The 24,447-nt window shown below is 41.4% G+C and overlaps 2 protein-coding genes across 2 annotated transcripts; both read right to left on the reverse strand.

The window, feature by feature from the left end:
• Nucleotides 1-78: 78 nt before the first annotated feature.
• Nucleotides 79-10,511, reverse strand: cngb3.1 (cyclic nucleotide gated channel subunit beta 3, tandem duplicate 1). The gene is made up of 18 exons (XM_085763997.1): nt 10,413-10,511; nt 9,321-9,459; nt 8,656-8,785; nt 7,115-7,266; nt 6,729-7,025; nt 5,929-6,137; nt 5,777-5,827; nt 4,858-4,944; nt 4,679-4,743; nt 4,006-4,128; nt 3,663-3,804; nt 2,753-2,912; nt 2,572-2,669; nt 2,228-2,311; nt 2,013-2,131; nt 1,276-1,428; nt 1,054-1,184; nt 79-957 (listed from the first exon to the last, which is right to left on the reverse strand). The coding sequence occupies exons 1-18, from the start codon at nt 10,509-10,511 to the stop codon at nt 950-952; spliced, it is 2,247 nt and encodes a 748-aa protein (XP_085620123.1). The 3' UTR covers nt 79-949.
• A 170-nt stretch (nt 10,512-10,681) lies between these two features.
• Nucleotides 10,682-24,332, reverse strand: LOC146966403 (cyclic nucleotide-gated channel beta-3-like). Its single transcript, XM_085763998.1, has 17 exons — nt 23,894-24,332; nt 23,236-23,275; nt 22,480-22,627; nt 18,948-19,108; nt 17,019-17,542; nt 16,322-16,372; nt 16,143-16,229; nt 15,972-16,036; nt 15,229-15,351; nt 14,124-14,265; nt 13,667-13,826; nt 13,469-13,566; nt 13,291-13,374; nt 12,371-12,489; nt 12,137-12,289; nt 11,841-11,988; nt 10,682-10,705 (listed from the first exon to the last, which is right to left on the reverse strand). Exons 1-17 carry the CDS (start codon nt 24,035-24,037, stop codon nt 10,682-10,684), a joined length of 2,271 nt encoding a protein of 756 aa, XP_085620124.1. The 5' UTR covers nt 24,038-24,332.
• Nucleotides 24,333-24,447: the final 115 nt, after the last annotated feature.

Below are 24,447 nucleotides of genomic sequence, written 5' to 3' on the forward strand. Positions count from 1 at the left end.
ACCCTAAAGCTGCACAGGACGCAACAAGCAAGATACGTCGTTAATAATGTGTATTTACAGGCAAAACCATGAAAAAACAGTATTAACCACTTTACCAAGTGAATAATAATTACAATCATGTAGGATTCATCCAAAGACAGTTCACCAAGTGTTTTTTTAAAGAGGAAAAGGAGAAACCGCAAACATCCGAGGGTAAGAGGATTCATGCACCGTCTCAGTGAGAAGTGAGATTTTAAAGTCATAACCCATCGCTCGTCTCATATAGACGTGAAAGTTGTGCAAGTCTGTTTCTTCCTGGAGAACAGAGACTGTGACGACGTCAGTTTTGATTTGTTCCAGTGATGACAAGTTTTATCTACAATTGTTTAAAACTCTCTGAATTCTGCCATAAACTGACTCAACACACTGTGTCTGTGTCCGATGTTTATCTGCATCCACTTTCTCATTTTAATCTGAACTTTTTTTTTTTTTAGATCTATAAACACTGATGACAGCTTCACGACAGCAGATGGCGCTGTTTGACCGGTGTCAAAACACTTCATCCATTAGGAATAAAACTGAGGGCACATTTGTAGTCAACAGTTTAGTTTGTTTTATATAGAAAATGATGCACAGTTTTACAATGAACACACTTGAAACATGACGTTAACCTCACATTTAGATACTGGGACAGTTCAGGTGAAACTTTTGTCTCCATTAAAGAGTGAGTCTATCTACACAGGTGGATATCATGAGATTAGAGCTACACATTTCCTGTTTCACTTCTGCTTCTCATTTCAGAACAACTTTCTGGGTTATATAGAAGCTAGAAACTGGAAGGAAACCAGCTTTCTCTGGCTCGTACACCTGTGGCTTTCAGTAGCTGGTGAACTGTACATTATATGGAACAATATGGATTTGAAAGAGAGAGGCTCAGAAGCATCACACATCCTCTTCTCATTTCTACTCTTCATTTTCCTGTGGGCAAAAAAAAAGGACAAATAGGTGACGTCACAGCTCACTATTATGTGTTTATCAGTAACAGCTACAGGTGAACGGAGGCGACTTTACTACCTTTCATGCCGCGGAGGTTGGCGAAGGCTTTCAACAGTTTGGGCGTTGGAGGTTTTGTTCCAAACAGAGTCAAACCTTTCGGCTTCTCCTCAACTTTAGCACCTGCAGGACCTTTGGCTTTGGTCAGTTTCCTAAACAATCACACAGAAACAATCCACAATGAAGCTATCATGTTACATTTCCATTTATGGGTTTGACTGTTTCACAAGCTCAGTGACTCACTTTCCCTTCCTGGCCAGCACCTTCTGGGACTCGGGGTAGTGGACCAGGATGTCAAACAGGTCCTTCTTCTCCAGGACGAAGAGGTTGGCGAAGCCGTGTGCTTTGACGTTGGCAGTTCGCCTGTTTCCTCCGTCTTTAGCAGACTGTAATAAGCTGTTGAGAGGAAACATCACATTAATATTCGTACAGTGTTCAGGCCGTTTTGCAGTGATCTCTATCATATGTCCCTATCTTATACTTTTTTTTTCACTTGTCTTTCAGGGGTCATTTTCAAAGACATAATAAAACTCTACCTTCCCAAAGCAAACTAGATGATTAAAATACATTTATAGCCATGAGATGTAAACCCACACACAAGGTTCTTGTGTTAGTGTATGGAGAAATCAACTAGAGGGAAACATGAAGGCTTTAATTCAGATTTAGACAGGGGTTAGTAATGATTTTCGCCCCTTATGGTCAAAATCAGTATTACAAAAAACAAACAGCACTGTTTTTCCTTTGCAGAGAACCAAAAAGAGGCAAGTGAGTGGCAAAATGTCCAAGTCTCTCTCCCAAATGAAAAAAAACAAACATTAATTTAAAACTTGATCCTGAAAAAAGTACTTAACTTGCTCTTTAGGGAACTGTTATTAAAGATGAAACCAAAAAATACGGCAATAGGAAAAGAATAGGATTAGAAAAATGACAGTGAAAAAAACACAATCCCTTGCCTTTCTGAACGTCCTTACTACACTCACCTGATCTCTCCGAACACAGCGCCGGCCTTCAGAGTGACGAACACGATGCTGTTGTCTGGTCCTCCCACCACCTGCACCGCTCCACTTTTAATGATGTACATCTCTTTACCGATGTCGCCCTGCACACACACACAGGCCAGCACCACTCTCACATAACAAACTTCTACTTATATTATTGGGTATTTGACACAAACACACACACAATTAACACTAACTTTCTTCACAACAAAGTCTCCAGGCAGGTAGACGATTGATTTGAGCCTCAGCAACATGTCCACCAACATCTGCTGGTCACAGCCCTGAGGAGACAGGATGAGTCCACAGGTTAGTTTTCAGCTCTGTGTGACTTCATCTCTAACAATTTTGCATCTTTGCATAAAAATACAAATATTTTTCATTCAACTGCAGGGCATTCTCTGTCTTTTTTTTAATTCTCCTCTTATTCTATTATGTTCAGTATCTTGTTGCTTCGTTCTCGTACAGACATCTGGATCAGACGATGGTGAGCCCATGTTTAATCCTGTTGTTTATTTCTTTTGCAAAGTGAAACCTCTGTCACCTGGAACAGTGCGATCTTCTGGAAGGTGGCCAGGTTGATGTCCACAGCGATGGCCGTCTTCATCACCAGAGGCATCTTGTCCAGCAGCTCTGACTCATCTGCAGAGGACAGACGGTGGAAATGAGTCGAGAACTCCCCCCCCCCCCCTGTTATTTCTGGGATAATGTTTCCTGAGATTTACCCAGCATGCCCTGAGCGGCCCACGTGTAGTTGTACCAGGTCCGCACTCTGTTCTGGACCACCTTGTTAATTGAGTATGTGTTCATGTAGGCGACACAGTCGTCCATCGATGCGCGGAAATAGGTCTGACCTGCTGTTGCTGCTCCGATGACGTCTCTCATCTGAAAGAACGACAGATGGAAGTGGTTAAAGAGAAATTATAACACCAGTCTGGAGAAACTGATCTCAGATCCTCCTGGAGTTTATGACTGAGATGATAATGAACAATCACCTCTTACTAAATGCCACAAAAACTAAAGAAATGGTCTTTGACCCAAAGGCTGTAAGAGTCCACAACCCTGTAAATATAGGGGACATGCAAATTGAGCAGGTTTGCTCATATAAGTATCTGGGGATACAAATTGACAACATGTTAAAATGGAATGCCCATGTGGACTATCTAACACTCCTTCCTCCCTAATTCTACAGCTCTGTTGAACAAACATCCAGTCCTATTCACGCGAGCATCAACCGTAGGCTGGAGGCCTCCTAATTGGAGGAAGCGTAGCGTAGCTCGAGTTTTTACTCTTGCAAATTTCCTTGATCTTAGGATCTTTTAAATTCCTTTATTTATTTTTTACCAAGCCAAGCTTCTGTCCTTTTTACTTTTACACCTCTCTTTTAGAACTGATAATGCCGACTGCTATGGTTTTGATACTGTGCAATGCTGCTTTGTCTGTATGTCTATGCCTGTATGTCTGTCGTTGTACTTATGTCTATTGCTTGGATGTCTGTCACTGCTTATTGCTGCTTATATGTCTTATTGTATTGTTGCTATACGACTCTATGTGCACTTTTGCCCAAGACAAATTTCCCCTTTTGGGGACAATAAAGTTTATCTAATCTAAAATCTAATAAAACTCTCCTCCGACCTGTCCGATCAAACTAGAGAACACGAAGACACCAGAGAAGAAGTTAGCCATCTGGAAGCTGATCTCAAAGGTGGTCACAGGCTCTGGAAGACCCCCGATGTTGATCAGACTGCGGACGGCGAAGTAGTAAGAACGCAGGTACCTGTGGAGGGGTAAAAAACAAAAAAACAGGTTACTGATGTAATGGGGCAGGTTAAAAGTGTAAGGAGGGATGAGGAGGAATCCATACAGGGGAAACACACGACAAGAATCAATCCAAGCATTATCATCCACATGTATGTCGGTGTTTCAGCACCATGGAGAGCTCCAACAGCAACATCAACACAAAGGGAGGAGAACGTACGCCGAGCCCTTTCCGTCGTACACCCACGTGGTCGTCCCGATACCCTGGTACAACGAGGCCACGTAGAACAAACAGGCGTTGATGTGAAGCATGTAGAGCAGGTAGCCTGTGGTACGAGCCACTCTGCATCACAAAGACAGAGACATTAAAAACACAAAGTGAGGCACGTCGCACAAGTCTTGTAATTTTGTAATGTGGCTTAAACTACAACATCTGTGTGTGTATGCACAGCTGGAGGCTTTTTAGTACACATCCACCTGTACCTAACTATATAATGATATGATATTATCATGATACTGAGGTCACCATATGCTATTTTTACCATTTTAAACACTTACTCACTTAAACACGCTATATCTCGAGTATCATAGTAACATGTTGTGATACTTAAATTAAATCGTTTTATTCTTGCAAAATGGAGATTGTCAAATGGACAAAGTGATCAACACACTCTTAAAATTCTAGTAGTAAGAACTTTCAATTGACCTGATAAAAGATTGATACTTGGCACCATCCTTGTAAATAACATGTTTAACATCAATAAACCCGAAAAAAAACAAACTAATTATATTTTGAAAAACGTATTATCATATCCTGGATAGTATCTACATGAATAAAGAACAGTTTAAAATCCTGTATGAATCTGCTCTATTGATACTTTTTTTTTTCTTACCTCCAGATGTAAGCCTTCGCCATGATGCTCTCCAGTCGATCACTGAACTCAAAAAAGGAATCAACCTAGAACAGAAACACAGAAAACAAACATGAAAGTTTAAGTCTCGTATGGTTTTGTAACTTATTTTTTTTGAATAAGTGACATTGTCAGTAAAGAAGGAGCAGCTGTGCCCCCACCCTGATGAAGCGGTTCAGTCGAAAGACGGAGGAGAACCTGAAGTACACGCAGAGCAGGTCGAAGGGGAAGATGCTGGCAACATCCACCTGTACACACAGGGAGAAGAAAAGGTTACACACCAAACATGATCGTTCAGGATAATTCACTTCAGTAAAAAAAACACCAGTTCAACTAAAAGTAAGTAGGAAGTTCTTATTTTGAATTTCTGCTGCACATAAAGTATTAAAGTGCTTGACACTCATTCTGAAAGCAACATTTTACATTTTACAGTGCATCAATATTTTGCATCTTGATGTTTCATTAGAGCTACAACAGAAAAACTTCTGCAAATAGATCATGAAACAGATATAAAGAAGTAGCTTATGCCCCGCCCTCCAACCTCGGACCAATGGAAACAAAGACTTAGGGATGTGGACTGTATAGAAAATATAACATTGTGGATGGACATCAGTGTGTCAAAACAGGACTTGGACTTTGGAGCAAAATGTAAGTGTTGTAAATATTTAATTTCATAAACTGAGATGAATAGGACAGTTTTTAAAAATTTGATCTAAAAACCTTTGTTGTCTCTGACCAGTATAATCTCTGTCAATCCCACTGTTTTTTTTTTTGTTTTTTTTTACATCATTTGGATATGCACATGTACTAATCTTATAACAGAACTGTGACGCCAAAATCGTTGGAAAAACTACAACCTTCCCTTGACTAGATCATGTCATATGTGTAATTTTTCAGTCCTTGCCGATATTAAATTGGATAACCACCACTAGGGTATATTTTATACAGGAACAATAAAGAGCTATTCTATAGTGAGAGTTGGGGGCTCTTTACTTTATTCTTTAACCTCACTAAAAGAGGAAAAATGTCCAAATATAAGCTTCAGCTCCTCAGTGTGAAACAACAGTAAAACACTTTCACCTTAAACCGCTGTGATTTCCGATAGTGGATCTTTGTCTGCACTCTGTCTGTCTGCAGCAGAGGACAGAGGTTTGGGTTAATCACAGAAAATGTCACAGTGTGGAGGTTAAAGGTCGTTGGCGGTGATGATGCAGCAGGCTGGGGCGACTTACGATGATGTCACCGGCTCTGACAAACTGAAGTCGCGGCTGCCAAATGATGATGTCGATGAAATTAATAAAGTCGCTGAGGAAGTCAAAAAAGACCCAGTAGGGTATGGCTTCGGGGGTGTGGTACGGGAACGCTAAGCGGGCGGTGCAAAACCACACGTTGTAGTTGTACGCCAACGATACCACGAACAGCCAGGCGATGTAGCGACGATCTGTAGACAGAGAGCCAATCACATTTCAGTATTTCAGTTGCCAGCAGTTGTAGTATATTATACTCCTTAATGTTCTTAGTTTTAAATATCTTGTTATCATCATCATGTATTCTTCTTTGTATGGGTGCCTTGTCTGGAACTGAAGGAATGTGTAGATTTCTGCTCTGCTAATGGACTCTATATCCTGCTTAGAAGTCATCTGACTTCATGGAGTCTATCTGGTCAATGTGAATGATTGGTTCTTTTGTTTTCTCCAACTGCTAACGGTTTTGGGAGACAGGATGTGGTGACTTCAGTTACCCTAAAGGTTAAGGGATAGGTCAAGGGTCATTTAACATCTGTTTAGGGCTCTTCTCTGTCCGGAGAAAGGGGGAGTCAGAAAAGGTATATAAGTCAGAGTTCTGGACCAGAGGGAACTTCTCATATTGACACTCGAGATGTTCCAGGATTCGGCATTTTTTGTACACTGTTCTTGTTAATAAACTTGTTTTTTGAATACAAGCGAAGACGTGTCAGCGGTGATCCCTTCTTTTCATCAACACATCAATATACCACACAGTTAACCTGGGCTGTCAGGTGGGCGTCGCCTACCTAAGGGGTCGATGGTGTTTCCTAGGACCGAGTCCATCTTTTCCTCGATCGGATGCAGGAGGACTTCGAAGCAGGCGCAGTTGATGTCCGGGAGGATCTGCGCCGCCTTCTTGGCCTCCTCCGCCAGCCGCTCCTCCTCCGCCTTCTTCTCAGCCTCCAGCCGTTTCTCCTCATCCTTCTTCTTCTTGTCCTCGGCCCTTTTAGCCGCGTCCTCTGCCTTCTTCTTGTCCGCCTCTTCTTTCGCAATCCTCTCCTGCTCCTTCAGCTTGATGTAGTCGTCCTTCTTGTAAATGGGTGCTGCACAGTAAAGACACAGAGGTGGTGCAGGGTTGAACGGCTGGGTTTTGTTTTCTGGCTCTGTGCTGCGGTGTGTTCGCTGTACTTACTGACAGGTGGGGTGATTTCTGGAGAAGTGGCATAAGGATCTATGGCCTTCTCTCTCAGCATCTCTGTCCTCTCTTTTAACCTCTGGGCCAGAGTCCTGAGTGTGTCGTCTGAGTAGCGGTTGTAGACGACGGGTGGAGGAGGAGGTTCTTCTCTGAAAACAGACAGAAAAGATGCCAGCACATAAGAAAAAAGAAAAATGACCTGGAAAATAATTCATACAAGTCTCAATAAATGGGACAATTGTGGCTTATTATTAGCAGCAGGATGGTAATGTTATTGCTGTCACTATTAATCTGCTGTTGTGGGATAAAAAGGAGACACACGACTATACATGAGCTCGTTAAGAAGCTTTAGCTCCTTTAGAAAAAATTAGCACTTCTAAGAGGAAATAGGACTTTAATGAAATGCATCTTTTTTTCTTTCCGAGGCAAGAATAAGTTACTGACTTGCAAATGATTCGAAATCCTTCGAAAACTAAAAATATTATCTACAATGAGCAAAATGAATTCTGTGAAATCAACTCCCACTTGCACGTGAACTCTGAACCTCAGCTCGTTCTCAGTCACAAATACCACTAAGCTGCTAAGCTCCTTTCCTGCTTTAGGAATCACAGGCTGTGATCGTTGCACCAGTGCAGAACCACTCTTACCAACACTGGTAGAGCTCATAGCTTCAGAGCTGCTTCCAATCATTTCAGCCTCTATGGACCCCAGGTGAGCTTTGTAATTAGACTTCTCTACTCGTCATAATAAACGCCCCCTTTGAACATGAGGTAGCTCATACTAGAGAACCTTAGACCAGGGGTCACCAACTATATTTGCTGAAGGGCTAGAATTTTCTTTGAAATTAAATGAAATTCACATTTTGCCCTAATGATTTAGTTTTGATGTTTATTGTTTTGATCTTCTTTTCTTACAAAACCAAAGGCATTTTGTCAGTCGGGCTCCTATTAGCTGAAACAGTCAACAACAAGTGATATAGTTATAGTTGATGATCACTGCCTTAATTCAACATTTTGGCAAATTGGCCCATTGCCATAATCCCTATAGTTTTAGCAGTAGGTTCGTTACCTTTAATTGTCGGTGCAAGCTATTTTTAGAACGGCGGAGCAGAGCCGCGAGTTGCTCAGAGCTACGCTATGGAGGCTCATGGGATTTCTTGGTTTCCCTCATCAAATACACAATCCAACAACTCCAAAACGCTCTTGTGGACAAGTTGTGACCTGCACATTCACCACGCTGTGAGATAATAATGGATCAGAGTATCACACTGGTGTTCAGGTAAGATTAGGGAGGTAGGAGGTTTCATCCTGCAGGCACAGTGGAGCAGCTCTTTAACCTCTTTGCAGGAACTCAGTGTTAGTTAGACCGAGGTCAGTCCAAATGTGTGGGAGCTCATGACTCTGTGTGTGGTACTACAGGAGTGTGGAGAACCAAGCTGTTGCTACAAGACAAAGTGAGAGCTGTGGCTGCATGCGAGTGGAAGAAAATAGATGGATAGAAGGAGTAATATAATATAATAGATAATTGTGTATTCTTACGGCGCAGCCCCATCTGGATTGGCAGGATCACCTGCAGCAGGAGCTGCAGCTGCAGCAGGGGCAGGAGCTGCAGCAGGGGCAGGAGCTGGTGCTGGAGCTGGGGCAGGAGCTGGAGCTGGGGCAGGAGCTGCTGTAAATGAATGAAATCACAATTAACACAGTTAATATGAATTATAGATCAGCATTGATCTAATTAGTTATATAAAGGGCAAGTTGCTGCTGGGGACATTCAATGCAAAATTTGAAGTCTGCAGGCAGCTCTTTGTTGGTTTTTGCTCTGATGTGGGACTACTTATATAGACTATTGTGTGTTTTTCTAGATCACATCCAATCAGCATTGATCACAGGCAGAATCCAGTCGGTCATAAACAAACCTGTCACAGCAAAAGTGTCTGAACATCTGAGCAAGTGTGACATTTTTTTTTCTGACTTTTCTGTTCTGTGGTTTCATTGAGGGAACAACATAAAGTATCTTTTTAGCACCAGGCTGCAACATAATGAAATGTGAAAAACTCTGTGAATTCACATGACATCATAGAACGTGACTGCCTGGTGGTCGGTGTGACGGCAACATGTTCTGCATATTTGAAGATGACACTGTATCATCCCTGTAATAAAACTATCCCTGGTTGTGCTCAGTGTCAATAAACAAATCGACTCTTCACCTGGCTTCGGCTCTTCCTTCTTAGGTTCCTCCTCTTTCTTTGCTTCTTCTTTCTTTTCCTCCTCCTTTTTATCCTCTTTCGTTTCCTCTTCTTTCTTTGGCTCCTCTTTTTCATCCTTCTTTTCCGGGGGCTTCTCCTCCTGTGAACACACAACCCAGGTAAACACACAACACAGACAGTGTGCGCACAAGAGAGGAAAGACAAACAGGAAACGCGGCCCAACATCAGGTTCTCGGTCTAATATATTCTTTGTTTGCAGTGAATATCATTTCCAAAACTGCTCAAGGACCAAATGCTAATTAAGTAAACCCAGAGCAAGATGTCTTTTTCCCCCTCTTCTCTTCTTTATATTTGTAATGCATTTAGCCATTATCCTTGAAATTCATCCTTCTTTTAAAAAAAAATCCTGCAGGAACTCAGCCCAAAAAAAGCAACAGTAAATCCACAGATCCACCCTCCCCACTGACACTGACTCTTCTCCACACCAGTGCCAAGCTGCTTCAGAGGCTTTCACTGATCTCAGTCACCTGCCGGGGATCACCTTTAAACAACCTCCGTGGAGCGAGAACTAAAAAAAACAACAACTATTTCTATCAAACCACTAAATTATTGTATCAATGCAAAGCAGAAACACCAAACACCTGACACTGCTACCACTCCATCTTCTGTATTTTGATTTTCATAATTGAAGGTAACATGTAGATTCCTAAAATATCAGTGTCGGACCCATTATTGTAAATTTTTCTTGTAAATTACACAAATTAATACAATTATACAAAAATGAACTGAAACTAGATTAAAGTCTGATTTAACTCCTCATTTCTGGGAATCATGCCACACATATGAACATCTGAAATCTATTTATCTAAATCAAGCTTCATTAAAACCTGATATATTTCCCTTGTGGCTCCATAATGTAACTTCCCGTGTGAAATGTGGAGAAAAACATAAAACAATCACAAATGAAACTCTCAAATTCAAAATTTCTCCAATCAATTAATGATTATTATTAGGATTCATCTTCACTGTTTATTTGAGTCAAAGAAACTTTTACTTTCTGTTAGTTATTGATCAGTTTCAGTGTGGCCTTACCTTAGCTGGCGGGGCAGCAGCAGCAGCAGGAGCAGCAGCAGGGGGGTCAGCAGGGGGGGGCTCAGGAGCCCCAATCATCTTTTTAAACCTGCTGAACATGGTGGGTGTCTGTGTGGGCTACAGCCACCAAGGTAGAACCAAGGTAGAACCAAAGTCCCACGATCCTCGCTGTTGTGCAGCGCCCGTGTCACATCCAAACAACAGACTGAGGCAATTAAATATCTTAGACTCATTAATTCCCTCTGGACACTCCCCCCTTCCTCCGGGAGTCAACGCCTGATCGGTCGCCTCAGCTGCCAGTCAACGCCAGATAAGATAAAGCAACAGTGCTGTGGTAGTGCTATAGTAGCTCCATTTATAGAAGCCCCATAATATTTAACAACAAGTGTGTAATTAGTGATCACACCCAATCAATTAGTGAGAATGGGATGCACTCATTATTACAATCTAGTTATTAAATGAGTGAAACAGATGGAAACAACTCATGTTGAATGTGCCACTATATTAATGATGGAATAACCAGTGAAATGTGGTAACGACGTGGTAACAAGATCAAAGCAGCTGCTGTAAAATTAGACTGTACTCAGGTTATTTCAGTCACAAACTAAGAGACCACTTAGTTAATTAGTCTTCACAATGTCCCTGTCTGACTGAGGGGATTAGAGAACACCTCTCTCTCTCTCTCTCTCTCTCTCTCTCTCTCTCTCACTCACACACACACACACACAACAGCCAACACAGCACAGGAAGACAACTCATGGGACAATGTTAATTTGTAAAATCAGGGGATTATTTATTTAAGCAAATTGATCGAACATCGGTCTTTAGAAGTATTGTATGTATGGGTAATCTCTGCTTGGCTTTTACAACTACTGTGAGATGGCAAAGTAAAGTCAATATAAAGCCAATAAAAGCAGGTGGACATAGAGGATAACAGTACAGTATATACATGCCAGTGTCCACTGGGGGCAGCAGTCTCTGAATCAAACACACACCATCCCATCATAACAGACTGGAAATATATGTTTCAATTTGTTTGTAAGGGTTTAAAATTAATCATAATCTTGTAATAATTATGTATTATGGTCAATCCTCATCATGAAGCTCAAGGCAAAGAATAATTAAGAGTGTTTGACCATGGGAGGTGAAAGGAGTACTTGTTTTTAACAATACAATATAACAGAAAAAAAACAAAACACGCACACTTAGTACAAAAGAGTAGTAAGATACTGAAAATGAAGCTGTACACTCACTCCCAAAAAGGAGTTAATAAGAAAACAAAGTGGAGACAAACACACTGCAGTGTGTTTTCAGTTGCCACTGGCAGCAGCCTGAAACACAGAGAAGACAAAACCAGAGTAAGAAAACATTTAAACTGATTCCCATGAACATGTCGTGTGCACGTAGCTGCTTCAATGTGACAGACACCTTCATTTTTTCGATGATAGTTTTGTGGTTTCCTCCGAAGGCTTTCAGCAGTTTGGGTGTCCCAGGTTTGGGTCCGAACAGCGCCAGGCCTTTCTTCTTCTCCTCCTCTGCTTTGGCTGCAGCTGGACCCTTGGCCTTCATTAGTTTCCTATAGACAACAGCTATGTGTCAGCGATTTTACTCCCTATTGTCGTTATATGGTGCTACTGTAATAAGTGTAGCGCTGACTCAGCACAGGAGCCAACCTCTGTCTGATGTCACTGTGTTGGACAGATGTTGACTCCTCTGTGACTCACCTTCCCTTCCTGGCCAGCACCTTCTGAGACTCGGGGTAGTGGACCAGGATGTCAAACAGGTCCTTCTTCTCCAGGACGAAGAGGTTAGCGAAGCCGTAAGCTTTGACGTTAGCAGTTCGTCTGTTTCCTCCGTCTTTGGAAGACTGCAACAGACTGAGAGACAAACCGGAGAAGTTTTAAATCACTTTTATCACGCGCTTCTTTTGTTTCTTCTTTAACTTCAATTCCACTCACCTGATCTCTCCGAACACACAGCCGGCCTTCAGAGTGACAAACACGATGCTGTTGTCTGGTCCTCCAACCACCTGCACCGCTCCACTTTTAATGATGTACATCTCTTTACCGATGTCGCCCTGCACAGGGAGGAGACATTCATACAAAGTGGAAATACAGTTCATTTACTTTTAAACTAAGGAATTGAAAATATTAGTGTGAAACAGATTTGAAATAACGATATTCACGATGCATTATCGATGTGGCCATTGTCAGCGAGTTACTAACAATTATAACGTATTATAATACCTGACCTTATAAGTCATGATAAAATGCTTTATAGTGTGTTATGATTATTGTTATAAAGCATTATGATCATTTATGAGTGTTTATAACTATAGTTATATAGTGCTATAACTGCATTATAACTCATTATAAGTATGGTTACAATGCGTTATAGAGATAAGCGTCAAATGAAGCCTTTATAAACTTTTTATAACTAGGTTATTAACTTGCTTCATAAAGCATAAATAAACAATTATAACAACACAAGTTTTCATACACCGATGCAGATTTACTACTTACTAATGAGTTTCTACCATATGAAACTAGTAAAAAGAGGTTAATATAGTAACTTGTTAGTAAACAATAATGAGTTTTAAACTTAGAATAAATCTAGTACGATCATTTGATTTGCCATAATTTGATCTGACAAATGAAACTGTTTGACCATTGAAGCAGACAGGTACAAGTGCTGAATGACGAAGAAAACAACTAAATATGTTGCTAATTGATAAGCTATAAATAAAGTTTCAATAAATCCTTTTAAAACTCCTCCATTTTATTGTAAAGTGGCATCACTTACTGATCTAGAAAGAGAGACTGTGCTCAGGTATTTCATCTCTAAGCTGTTAACTGCAGCTGTAACAACCATGACTCACCTTCTTCACAACGAAGTCTCCAGGCAGGTAGATGATGGACTTGAGCCTCAGCAACATGTCCACCAACATCTGCTGGTCACAGCCCTGAGGAGAAGTACAGAGACAGTCAGATGACGTCGTGTTTGGTCTGTTTTGAAGCGTCTGTGCTCTCTCTCCTCTGATATGTCCGACTCCGCACCTTGAACAGATCGATCTTCTGGAAGGTGACCAGGTTGATGTCCACAGCGATGGCCGTCTTCATCACCAGAGGCATCTTGTCCAGCAGCTCCGACTCATCTGGAGGCATCAGGATGAAACAGAAAAAGTTCATTCTGGGGCCAAACATTAGTCCGGAGTTTACATATTAAACTCAGATCTTTTTCCAGCGTCTACTGACCCAGCATGCCCTGAGCGTCCCAGGTGTAGGTGTACCAGGTACGGACTCTGTTCTGCACCAGAGAGGGGATGCGGTTGTTCACCATGTAGGACACAGTGTTGTCCATGGAGGCTCGGAAGTACGTCTGTCCCGCTGTGGCTGCACCGATGACGTCTCTCATCTGAGGCGACGAGACAGAGACAATAAACACGGGAGGAAGACGTCTGTCCAAATGGATTATACTTAATAATAACACAGAGAAAAACAACAAACAAGTTGTAGCTGCAGATGATGAGGTGTTAGTGCGGTGTGATGATGACTAACGACCATCAGAATCACGACAGGTTTTCTTCATCTATCACTACGTCACTACAGTTAGGAAACGAGACGATGAACAGGCTGGTTTTTAGAAGACGCTAAATTCTAGCACGACTCCGGGACGGACTGACGCTACGGGCACAACGTGTCTCTGCGTTACCTGTCCGATCAAACTGGAGAACACAAAGACGCCCGTGAAAAAGTTAGTCATCTGAAAGGTAATCTCAAAGACGGTGTGGGGCTCGTTAAGACCCCCGATGTTGATCAGACTGCGGACGGCGTAGTAGTAACAACGCAGGTACCTGTGGAGAGGGTGGGGGAGTCACAGACGAGACTCAGTGTCACTGGGTGTGTGTTCATGTGTGTGTGTGTGTGTGTGGATGAGCACGGCACTACGAGCTCAGGGTTTAGTTTAATTCCTGTATTGTTCGTCCTTCTGTCAAATTTTGATGAGTACAATAAAACAAAGACATACAAACAAAAACAAAAGAAAAGCAAAAAGAAAAAGTAAAAATAGAAAAAGAGCCATAATCATATGATGCCATACATGCCACCCAAAAAGAAAAAAATAAGCATTAAAAAAGGAAAAACATAAAAAAAAAAACATATTATCAAGAAACTACCTGGCCGAGAATGATGGACATAAAGAATGCCCCAAAAATGTAGTTAGTCATCTGAAAGATCTGCTCGAACATGGTCTCTGGAAATGGCAACTCGGCAATCATCAGCAGGGATTTCTCCGCATAGAAGAAGCAGCTGAGGTAACTGCAGCAGCAGCAAACATAGTATAACATAGGATAAATGTAATGTCATCATAAAAATAAATATAGATGTAAAAGGTCATTGCCTTAATGTCTGCTGGCAAAAAAGCAGAGCAATTAAGCTTTAAAAAGCCTGAGTTATTGACAGTAGGCATGAATTATTAATTAACATTGACATTTTGCACAGTTTACAGGGTCTATATACTGTAAGTCTAGGACACACAGCAGTGGGTTGGTGATCACACTCTTTGGGACTAATTGCTCGGATAATTGTTAAATGGGTCAATAGTGAATGAATTATTGTGCTGGAGCAGAGGGATAATTATCTGGGAGCAACTTACAGAGGTGCATCTACATCTTTTAACAGCATTACATATTATTATGCACTTGATTTGAATTTTTCAGAGTTTGCTCTGACAGTAGCAGTGGTAGCAGTGGTAGGTGCTTACTTAAAAACTATAGGTAATAGGCAATTTATAGAAAAATAATGTTGTGTATACTCACGGGCTGCCGATGCCAGAGTAGACCCACTTGGTCAGGCCGATGCCCTGATAGGCTGAGGCCACGTAGTAGAAGCAGGCGTTCATGTGCAGCATGAAGAGCAGATAACCAATGGTGCGAATAACTCTGACAGGGGAGTAAAGAATGAATGTAGTTACTAATATACATATTTTCAAAAGTACTTAAAGGGATAGTTCAACATTTTGGCAATGTGGCCCATTGCCATAATCACTATAGTTTTAGGAGTAGGTTTGTTACCTTTAATTGTCGATACACGTGGTTTTCGAGGTAAATGCAGAGACTGCTTACCAGAAAATGCCTCCGACGGGAACACGCATCAGCGGTTTTGCACGAATTTACCTCGAAAACAACTCTGTCTCAGAACGTTCCGTTATTATCTCATAGCGTGGTGAATGTGCAGGTCACAACTTGTCCACCAGAGCGTTTTGGAGTTGTTGGATTGTGTATTTGGTGAGTTTGATGAGGGAAACCAAGAAATCCCATGAGCCTCCGTAGCGTAGCTCTGAGCAGCTCGTGGCTCTGCTCCGCCGTTCTAAAAATAGCTTGCACCGACAATTAAAGGTAACGAACCTACCGCTAAGACTATAGGGATTATGGCAATGGGCCAATTTGCCAAAATGTTGAACTATCCCTTTAATACTGTAAGTAGTAACTGACTAAATTCAATTCAACAGACTCACAAAACAGCTTCATCCTGGCTGCTGACCTCCTGTCATGTGACTCACCTCCAGATGTAGGCCTTGGCCATGAGGCTCTCCAGACGGTCACTGAACTCAAAGAAGGTGTCTGCCTTGAGAATGAGAAGGAGAGAGTCAACAACAACAACAACAACAACAACAACAAGGAAACACAGCAGCTCTGATTTAAAGTCAAAAAACAAAGTGAAGTAAATTCACCTTCAACAGACGATTGGCTCTGAAAACGGATTTAAATCCAAACTGGAGGTAGAGCAAGTCGAAGGGTAGCAGGCAGATCATGTCTATCTGGTGAGGAGAGACGACATGAGGTCACTGACGCTGGTTCACACGCAGTCGATTCAAGGTTTAAAACAAGGTTACAGGTCAGGTTACAATACCTTGAATCTCTCTGTTTCTCTGTAGTTCTTCTTTGTCAGCACTCGGTCTTTCTGAAAGGGAGAGAGAAGGCGCTTGGACATGGATGTATAAACAGTACAGGATGGATGGATGGATGAAAAAGCTCTTCAAACCTCAGAACATCATAAAGAACAAATTGTTATCAAGATTATAAGAAAATTTATTGTGTATCGAATTAAATGTCAGAATAAAGTCTTTATATTTCTATTCAGACACAAACAATCAACACACAATCTCAGACACAATCGAGCAGACAGTAATCACACATCGAACATGCTTCCACAACAGCTTTTCCCAGCCACAATCAGACTCATGGCAAATATTAAATATTAAATCTACACAACACCACTGACAGCACTGACATCACTCCTGCACTTTAGACAATATGGCAGCTTTACTTATTTTAATTGTGTTTTTTGTCTTTAAATGTTATTTATTCATAGGCTATTTTGTTGTTGTTGCTATTTGTTGAATTGACTCACTATTTTTTTTAAACAAGTTTTTAAAACCTTTTAATATATCTGACCTGGGGGGACTTCTGCACAAGAATTCCTATTGTACCCAGCTTGCTGTGTACAAAATGGCGAAATACATTTCTTGAAGTCTTATATCAATGTTCTCATTTGACATATCAAATAAAGTAGATCCCTGCTTGTGACCGCCGCCTCTCTAACTTACTATGATGTCTCCTGCTTTGACAAACTGCTTGCGAGGCTGGAAGACGATGGAGTCTGTGAGGTAGACGAGGTCGGCCAGCAGGTCCATGGCGAACCAGTATGGGATGGCGCTCTCCGTGTGGTACGGGAAGCACAGGCGGGCCGTCACGAACCAGGTGTTGTAGTTGAAGGCCAGCGTCACCAGGCTCAGCCAGGCGATGTAGCGGCGGTCCGTGAAGGGGTCGATGGTCGTCCCCACAACCGAGTCCATCTTGTCCTCCAGCGGCTTCAGCACCACGTCGACGTAGCGCCAAGCGGCTTCTTGAATCCTGGTCTTCATGGGAACCTCCTCCTTTTTCTCCTCTAAACTCTCCGCTTTCTTTTTCTCCTCCGCCTCTTTCTTCTTCTGCTCGTCCTCCTTCTTTTTCTTCTCCTGCTCCTCTTTCTTCTTTTTGTCAGCCTCCTCCTTCTTTATCCTGTCCTCCTCCGCCTGCCTCTTCCTCTCCTCTATGACCTTCACGTAGTCGTCTTTGCGCAGCACGGGTGCTGAAAGGACAGAGGCCACGTTGAGTTCGCTGAAATATTCAAACTCAAGAACAATTGATTCATATTCTAGAATTTTTCAAATTAAGATTTTCTATAGAATTACCGCCACAAATAAACAATTAAACATTTTTAACATTAACCACTCTCCATTATGTAAATTTTGCAATGAAGAAGTGGAGGATCAGTTTTATTCTTTTATTGTACACATGTAGTCAGATTTGGTTAGACATTCAAAAGTGGCTAAGAGCCAAAAATATTCACTTTGAATTACACCATTAAATATTTTGTTGGGAGTACTGGAGATAAATTGCCCACAGATTGTAAACACGATCATCCTTTTGGGGAAAATATTTATATTTAATGCTGCCTTCATGTGCTATGGTACAGATGGTATTTTCCACTTGTGAACTGGTATTTACCAGTGTGTTGTGTTCATGTGCTTTGGTTGTTGTTCAGAGAAAATAAAGATGGTGGACACACAGATTCAGACTTGTTATTTGGGTAAAACCATAGATATATACACGTGCAGCATCTACGTGTATATATCTATGGGGTAAAACAATCTTGGATTGCCAAATTCATCTCTTACAGCAAGAAGATGAATTATCAAAACTCAAACGGTAAATATTAATATTCATGGAGATTTAGCACTGGCTATTTGCCTAGCTTTTTAAAAGCATTTTTTTTTACTGTACATGCACGCATACATAAAGTGAATAGCTGCTAACTGTTTTCTAAAGGCTTGCCTTGCTTACCATCAGCGAATCTTGCGATGCTCGCCACCATGTTGAAAAAGTCAAAGGTTATTCTCATCTCGGCAACTCGGGCATCAAAAAATTCTACGAGTTGCCCAGTGGAAAATACCACATGAGAGGGTGTTCATGAGCACTTTTCAAGTCGTCTTTTGGTATTTACCATAATTACCATAGCACATGAAGGCAGCATTATGACCCAAACAAGAACACTTTTGAATTTGGATTTTTTTTAGAAATAAAGTGCGACGCCAATTTCTTTTGGAAAAAAATATTGCATCAAATCAAGACAAGGCAGAAATGCATAACAAAAAATGGGAAAAACTTACTTTTGAGTGAATGTATACTAAGTAGTTACTGTTAATTTAATTTTAGTATTTTCACATCCTTCTTTTTGTTGTAGTTGTTTAGTTCTTTTGTTTTGTTTTGTTTTGTTTTATTTTTTTTCATTTTTCTGTCCTGTTTTGGTCAAGTTTTTGTTGTGTTGTTGAGTTTGCTCTGTCGTTTGTCTTCTGTCTGTCTGTTTATTGGTCAGTGTATTGTCGGTTTATACATTGTATATGCCTGTTCCCATTAAAAAATAAAAATAAAAAAATTCAAACTCAGGTAACAACACGTCATCTGACAAACAGTGAAGCTGCGTCTGTACTCACTGACGGGAGGGGTGACCTCGGGGGAGGAGGCGTACTGATCAACTGCTTTCTCCCTGTACAGCTCCAGTCGCTCCCTCATCAGTTTGATGATGGCTCTGAGCTGCTCATCTGAGTACTTGTTGATGACGATGGGTGGGGGCGGAGGAGGGGGCGCCTCTTCTCTGAGGATGGAAAGTTTCATCGGCGATATGAGTCATTCACAAAACATTCACAGTACTTCAACTAAAATGAAAGCGATGATTTAAATAGCAAACAAATGTCTAATGGAGATATTATTGACTGGAGCAAAGAAAGCTATAACCAGGAAATGGCTACAACCCAATGCACCGACACTGGAAGTCTGGCAAGGGACTGCTCACAAAATCTACATCATGGAGGGACTGACATTCGCTCTAAAATTGCATTCGGAGAAATTTAGGAGTTGGTGGTCAAAATGGATCAGATATATAAGATCACAGAGACCTGAACTTGCTTTCAGTACCTCTATTACATGGCTTGAAGTACCAGTCTATTAATCTTGATGGAAAAATGAGTAAATGTGACTTCTTTTGTTCGAATGTTCTTTAATTGTAAAATGAAAGGGAGAGTAATAGCTTGGAGAATATGTTAGCACTTATTGTTCAAATAGATGTTTTTGTGTGTAATGGTGCTGAAATGGCTTTGTATGTTTCTCCCTGTTAAAAAACAGAAAAAAAAAAAGAAAACCATGATTTAGACAAAGCCTAATGCAATAATTTCAGTTCCTATTACTGTATAAATAAAATGCTCTTTTTTTCCCTCCTCCCCTCCCCACTAATCCCAGTTCATCCCTCCTGTGGCTGGTTTCATTAATGTGCACTTAAAAGAGTAGAAAAAGAAGAAGGAGTAAGCTGTAGTGTCAGTCATCTCCACAGGAAGTGCTTTTCACATGATTTCACGTGTTTAATAAAGACATTTACACTGTGAAATCACATTTCGAGGGGAAAAGGCTCAGCTGAAACAGGAGGGACAGGACACAGAGGACGGGAGGAGGGGGGAGGCATCAGTGTTTATGTGTCCCCTCCTGGTGGACAAACACCAGTAATACATTGACCCGGCTGTGCAGGACGAGTCAGGAAAGACATGTTTGTTTCCTGTTAATGTCTGAATCAGTCTTTAAAATACAGTTTACAACAGACACAAAGACTGAAAAGATGACATCACAGGAGAAGAGCAAACCTGCAGCTGCCCCCTGGTGGCCGGCAGAGGGAATACCTCACACCTGGACATGATTCATTGTAAATGGCTTGTAAATATTTAAATTTGTATATATTGCTTATTTCTATATTTTGAATGTTGGTTTATATCTGGAATTACTATAACATTGATATAAATGCGATTCGGTTTGTGAGTGAGTTGGTCAAATCCTTCAGAGAAGGGGCTTCAGTGCTTCACATCATTTTCCTCCTTTAAGAAACTGAGCTTTCCTTTAAAGGAAAGGCATTTACGCCATCCCATAATTCACTGCAGCAACAACATTTAGGTGATGACCTATTTAATGCTTGTGACCCAACCAAAAACAAATCTTATGGAAGTCTTGAAGAACAAGCGTATTGGATTTCTATAATGCTAAACATAAATGTTGTTTTAATAAATCCCTTCGTTGTGGAATTCACTCAAAATGTGTTTTCTCTGCTAAACAAATGTATTAAAAAGGTTAAATGTTGTTATGCCTGGAAACTCAATACACTTATATTAAAGATAATTCACTCTGCCTTTCCTCAGTTACTCACTTAATTTTATTCATTTATTATTTTAATGTCTCAACTTTCTCTACTTGTGTGTTCCTTTCATGTCTCCTTATTTCAGCATATCATTCATGTTTGTTTTTGTGGTTAAGAAAGGAGTACATATATGTTGCCAAACTGTTATAAATAAAGTTAAAAAATTAGAACAAGAGTTGGACTCTTTCAGCACTGTGGTGTCTTTTCTTATTATGAATTCTCCTTTACATCTTTCCTTGACCTTATGATGTTTTCCATCGAGGTTGAGTGGTTGGGAGAGGAGTTTTTGACAGATGCCCTGAAGGCTGTACTGCAGCTTTTTGTTCTGCTAATGTGCCCCCCCAAAGTGTAAGGCTGTCATTTTTACATCTGAGAAAATACAACTCTTTGCATAAGAGGAAATTAAATTTAATTGAAAAAAAAAAGCTGGTTGGAAGATATATGAGTATGATTGTTTTCAAAAACCGGGAAATTCATAGAAATGCATGAATAAAAGGTTTATAGAGAAACAGAGAACGGTGCTCAGTATCAGCTGGCACCAGCTGCCCAACACCCGACCTTATATGCATAAGCAGTCTGGATAATGGATGAGACAGAGATATAGAAAGTCCACACGGTAAGTTCAGCAGTACATCAGAGGTGGTTTTAAAGCTACTGTTGATCCAAAAGCATAACGACACGTGTTCTTTTCAGAATAAAGGTCTGACGCAGATACTACAAAATAAGATCAGTCTGTTCCTGTCCTGCCTTCCACGGGACTCCCAGTGTTTGAAAACGTGCACGCATGCTGCTGCAGCAAAGTATTGGATGACACATTTCATTATGATATTCTAATTCATAAAACACTGCATGTTATTCATCTGAGATGTTTTTGTAAGATGATGACAATAATCAGTCCGAACCAGGCTGGACAGGAACGTCACCTCTGAACCCCCGACACTCTTATGCTATTTATTCTTCATGTCACTCAGGCTGACGGCTGATGTTACCACAGGGTTATACAATGTCAGCAGTGATTGGTCCTTGCTGTTTGCTGAGGAAGAGGTGCAACATGCAGGAAAAGTTGTGTGGTATATTTTCAGGTGTGATTTCTTATGATATTTGTGTCCATCCACTTTATAACATCTGTCCTCATCCTGTCTGTTTGTATCATGGAGCCAGCAGCTGAGCCCAAAATGAATTTCCCAATAGGGACAATAAAATATATTCTGTTTCTGTCTCTGTGTCTGACACCTGTACCTGTGGAGCTGCTCCCTCGCTCTTTCTGTTTACTCCTCTGTTGTGCTCCGATGTCGCCTCATTTGGAAAAGTTATAAGTGTTTACAACTGTGAAGATCACTCGAACCTGTCGTCACCCTGCGTGGTGTTCATTACGGGGGCCAGGGGCGGTCCCGGTGAGCTTCTTAAAGCTAAAAAGCTGAAAAGCTTTTAATCCACTTTCCAGTCATCTCCCTGTTTATATGCATGTAGCACCAGGGGATAAAGATCTCACATGCTGCGTTGACTCTGTGGGACTGCAGGCGCTCTCTGAGTCTGTGCCATCTTGTCAAGAAATCTGATTAATTAGCGTCCAATGCCTGATTAATGTGATACTGGTCTGTGGTGTCAGTGGCTTGGCAAGAGTGTGTTTTGGTTAGCTAAAGTGGAGTTTGGAGACGTGGCAGATACTCAAGGGATTATACAGTGTATCTACTCACTTTAATTTAATTTAAGCTGGTGTCATATACTTAATGCAGCCAGCCTGCAATTAAATCAGGTGTAAAAACATGGATTGGAGATGCAGGACTTACCCCTCAGGTACAGGTTGACTGGGGTTGGCTGGAGCTGCTGTAGGGCCTGGTGCTGGGGCAGGGGTAGGAGCAGGGGCTGGGGCAGGGGCAGGGGCAGGGGCAGGGGCAGGGGCAGCAGCTGGAGCCGGAGCCGGAGCCGGACTTGATTCTGAGAAAGAGTGAAAAAACCCTGAGTAACATTTTATCTCCTCCAGACTTGACATTTTCAGTTCATTTTATTCTGGTCTCAGCAGGTGAAACTGTGAAATATTACATTTAATACAAAAAGCTCCTGCCCACACAACCTAAACCCCAACATCCTCTAAGAGACTTGTAGCATTTTTTAAAATTTTATTACCTTTCTTTTCCTGCTTAACTGTAAAACAATTAGTTTATTGTACTGCCTACAAATTGCATTATAATCATCATCATCATCATCAATATTATAATAAGACATGATGTGGCAAATGATGCTAAGTGACTTTATAGCATCTCTATTAAATCTTATTTTGAATAACTTGTTCAAAATGTATTTGATGAGAGAGCTCTTTAGCGTTTGAGCCAATCAGAAAAAGTACATTTGTTTTATGTTTTTGCATCAGTGCTTTCTGGTGAAACACATGTAGCAATTCAATAAGTTGCAAAATATATTATTCTGAAGTATCTGACCACAAGATGTGGTCCAAAGGAGGCAGAGGGCAGAGAGGTGAGGAGCTCTCACAGTAAAACAGAAACGATCGTACAGTAATTCAGCCGCCGATATGAATGATAACTCACCCTGTGGTTTGGCTTCATTCTCCTTATCACCTGCTTTCTCCTCCTGCATGACAGATCAGCATGTTCAACAGAGTTAGCTGTTTGGCTTCATTACTCAAATCACGGTCATAAAAAAGACATTTCAATTCAAAGAGTGTTTAAAGAGTAGTGAATTTGCTGTTTGACAAATTGCCTCATTGCCCGATAGACACTTTTAAAAACAAGCTGCGTTTTTCAGATGAAATGAAATTAAAAGTGCCCGTTGGGCAACGAGCGCGTTCAACGAGGTCTGTGTAATCAAACAGTTTAATTTGATTCTTTGTTGGCAAGAGCGCGCAGCAGCTGAATGGATGGAGGAACAGATAAGAAGCCACTGCTGTTATCCCAGGAGAAACAAATGGAACCAAACTTGCTGTATTACATGCTGGACGCACTACTTTGTTTTTTTGTGGCCATGATTTTTAGTCTTGGCTTCTGCTGCTGCTGTTACTGGCACAAAGAGAACAGCATGAAAGCTAATCAACGTTTGTAAAAACATGAAAACACAGAAGAATAAAATAACTCTCAAGACATTAGATATGAATGAAAGCCTCCAAAAACAACAAGAAGTTGAGGTTGAGATTATACATAAAGCATGTATATACACACGTACACACACAAAATACCAATGCACAGACACAGGTCTTACCTTGGCTGGAGCTGGAGCTGGAGCCGGAGCTGGAGCTGGAGCTGGAGCCGGAGCTGGAGCTGGAGCCGCTGTGGTGGTCGCGGGAGCCGGTGGCCCTGGCGGCCCACTGAGGAGGCCCTTTAACTTACCAAACATGTCTGGAAACCTAAAAGTTCATCTGCTCCAGTTCCCTGTGAGTGTCTGCCTGTGTGAGAGGCCTGAACCGATTCCTCGGGACCTGTGAGATCCTCCCTGTCCTGGTCTCACCCTCCCTTCGCTGCCCCTGCACCGTCTCTTCTCCCAGTCTCTGACAGCAACACGCTCTCATAACCACATTGGGGGTATTAGTGCTTTTAGCACCACTAATACTCTTGCACAGAGAATAGCCCCCACTCTCAGCAAGCGACATTTAAGCCCATGACCATCTCATGTAAGATCCCATTAGGCTTATAGGTGACCACTAAAGCAGAATACATGTGTGTGCATTTGTGAAGAGAACATACAGACCGGACTCTCTGCCCAGTGCCCACCATTGCTCTGTTATACTCTTACTGTAGGTAACAATT

The sequence above is a fragment of the Trachurus japonicus genome, chromosome 20 (assembly GCF_045865225.1).
Source record: "Trachurus japonicus isolate A0001 chromosome 20, Traja_1.0".
In the NCBI taxonomy this organism is placed as follows: Eukaryota; Metazoa; Chordata; class Actinopteri; order Carangiformes; family Carangidae; genus Trachurus; species Trachurus japonicus.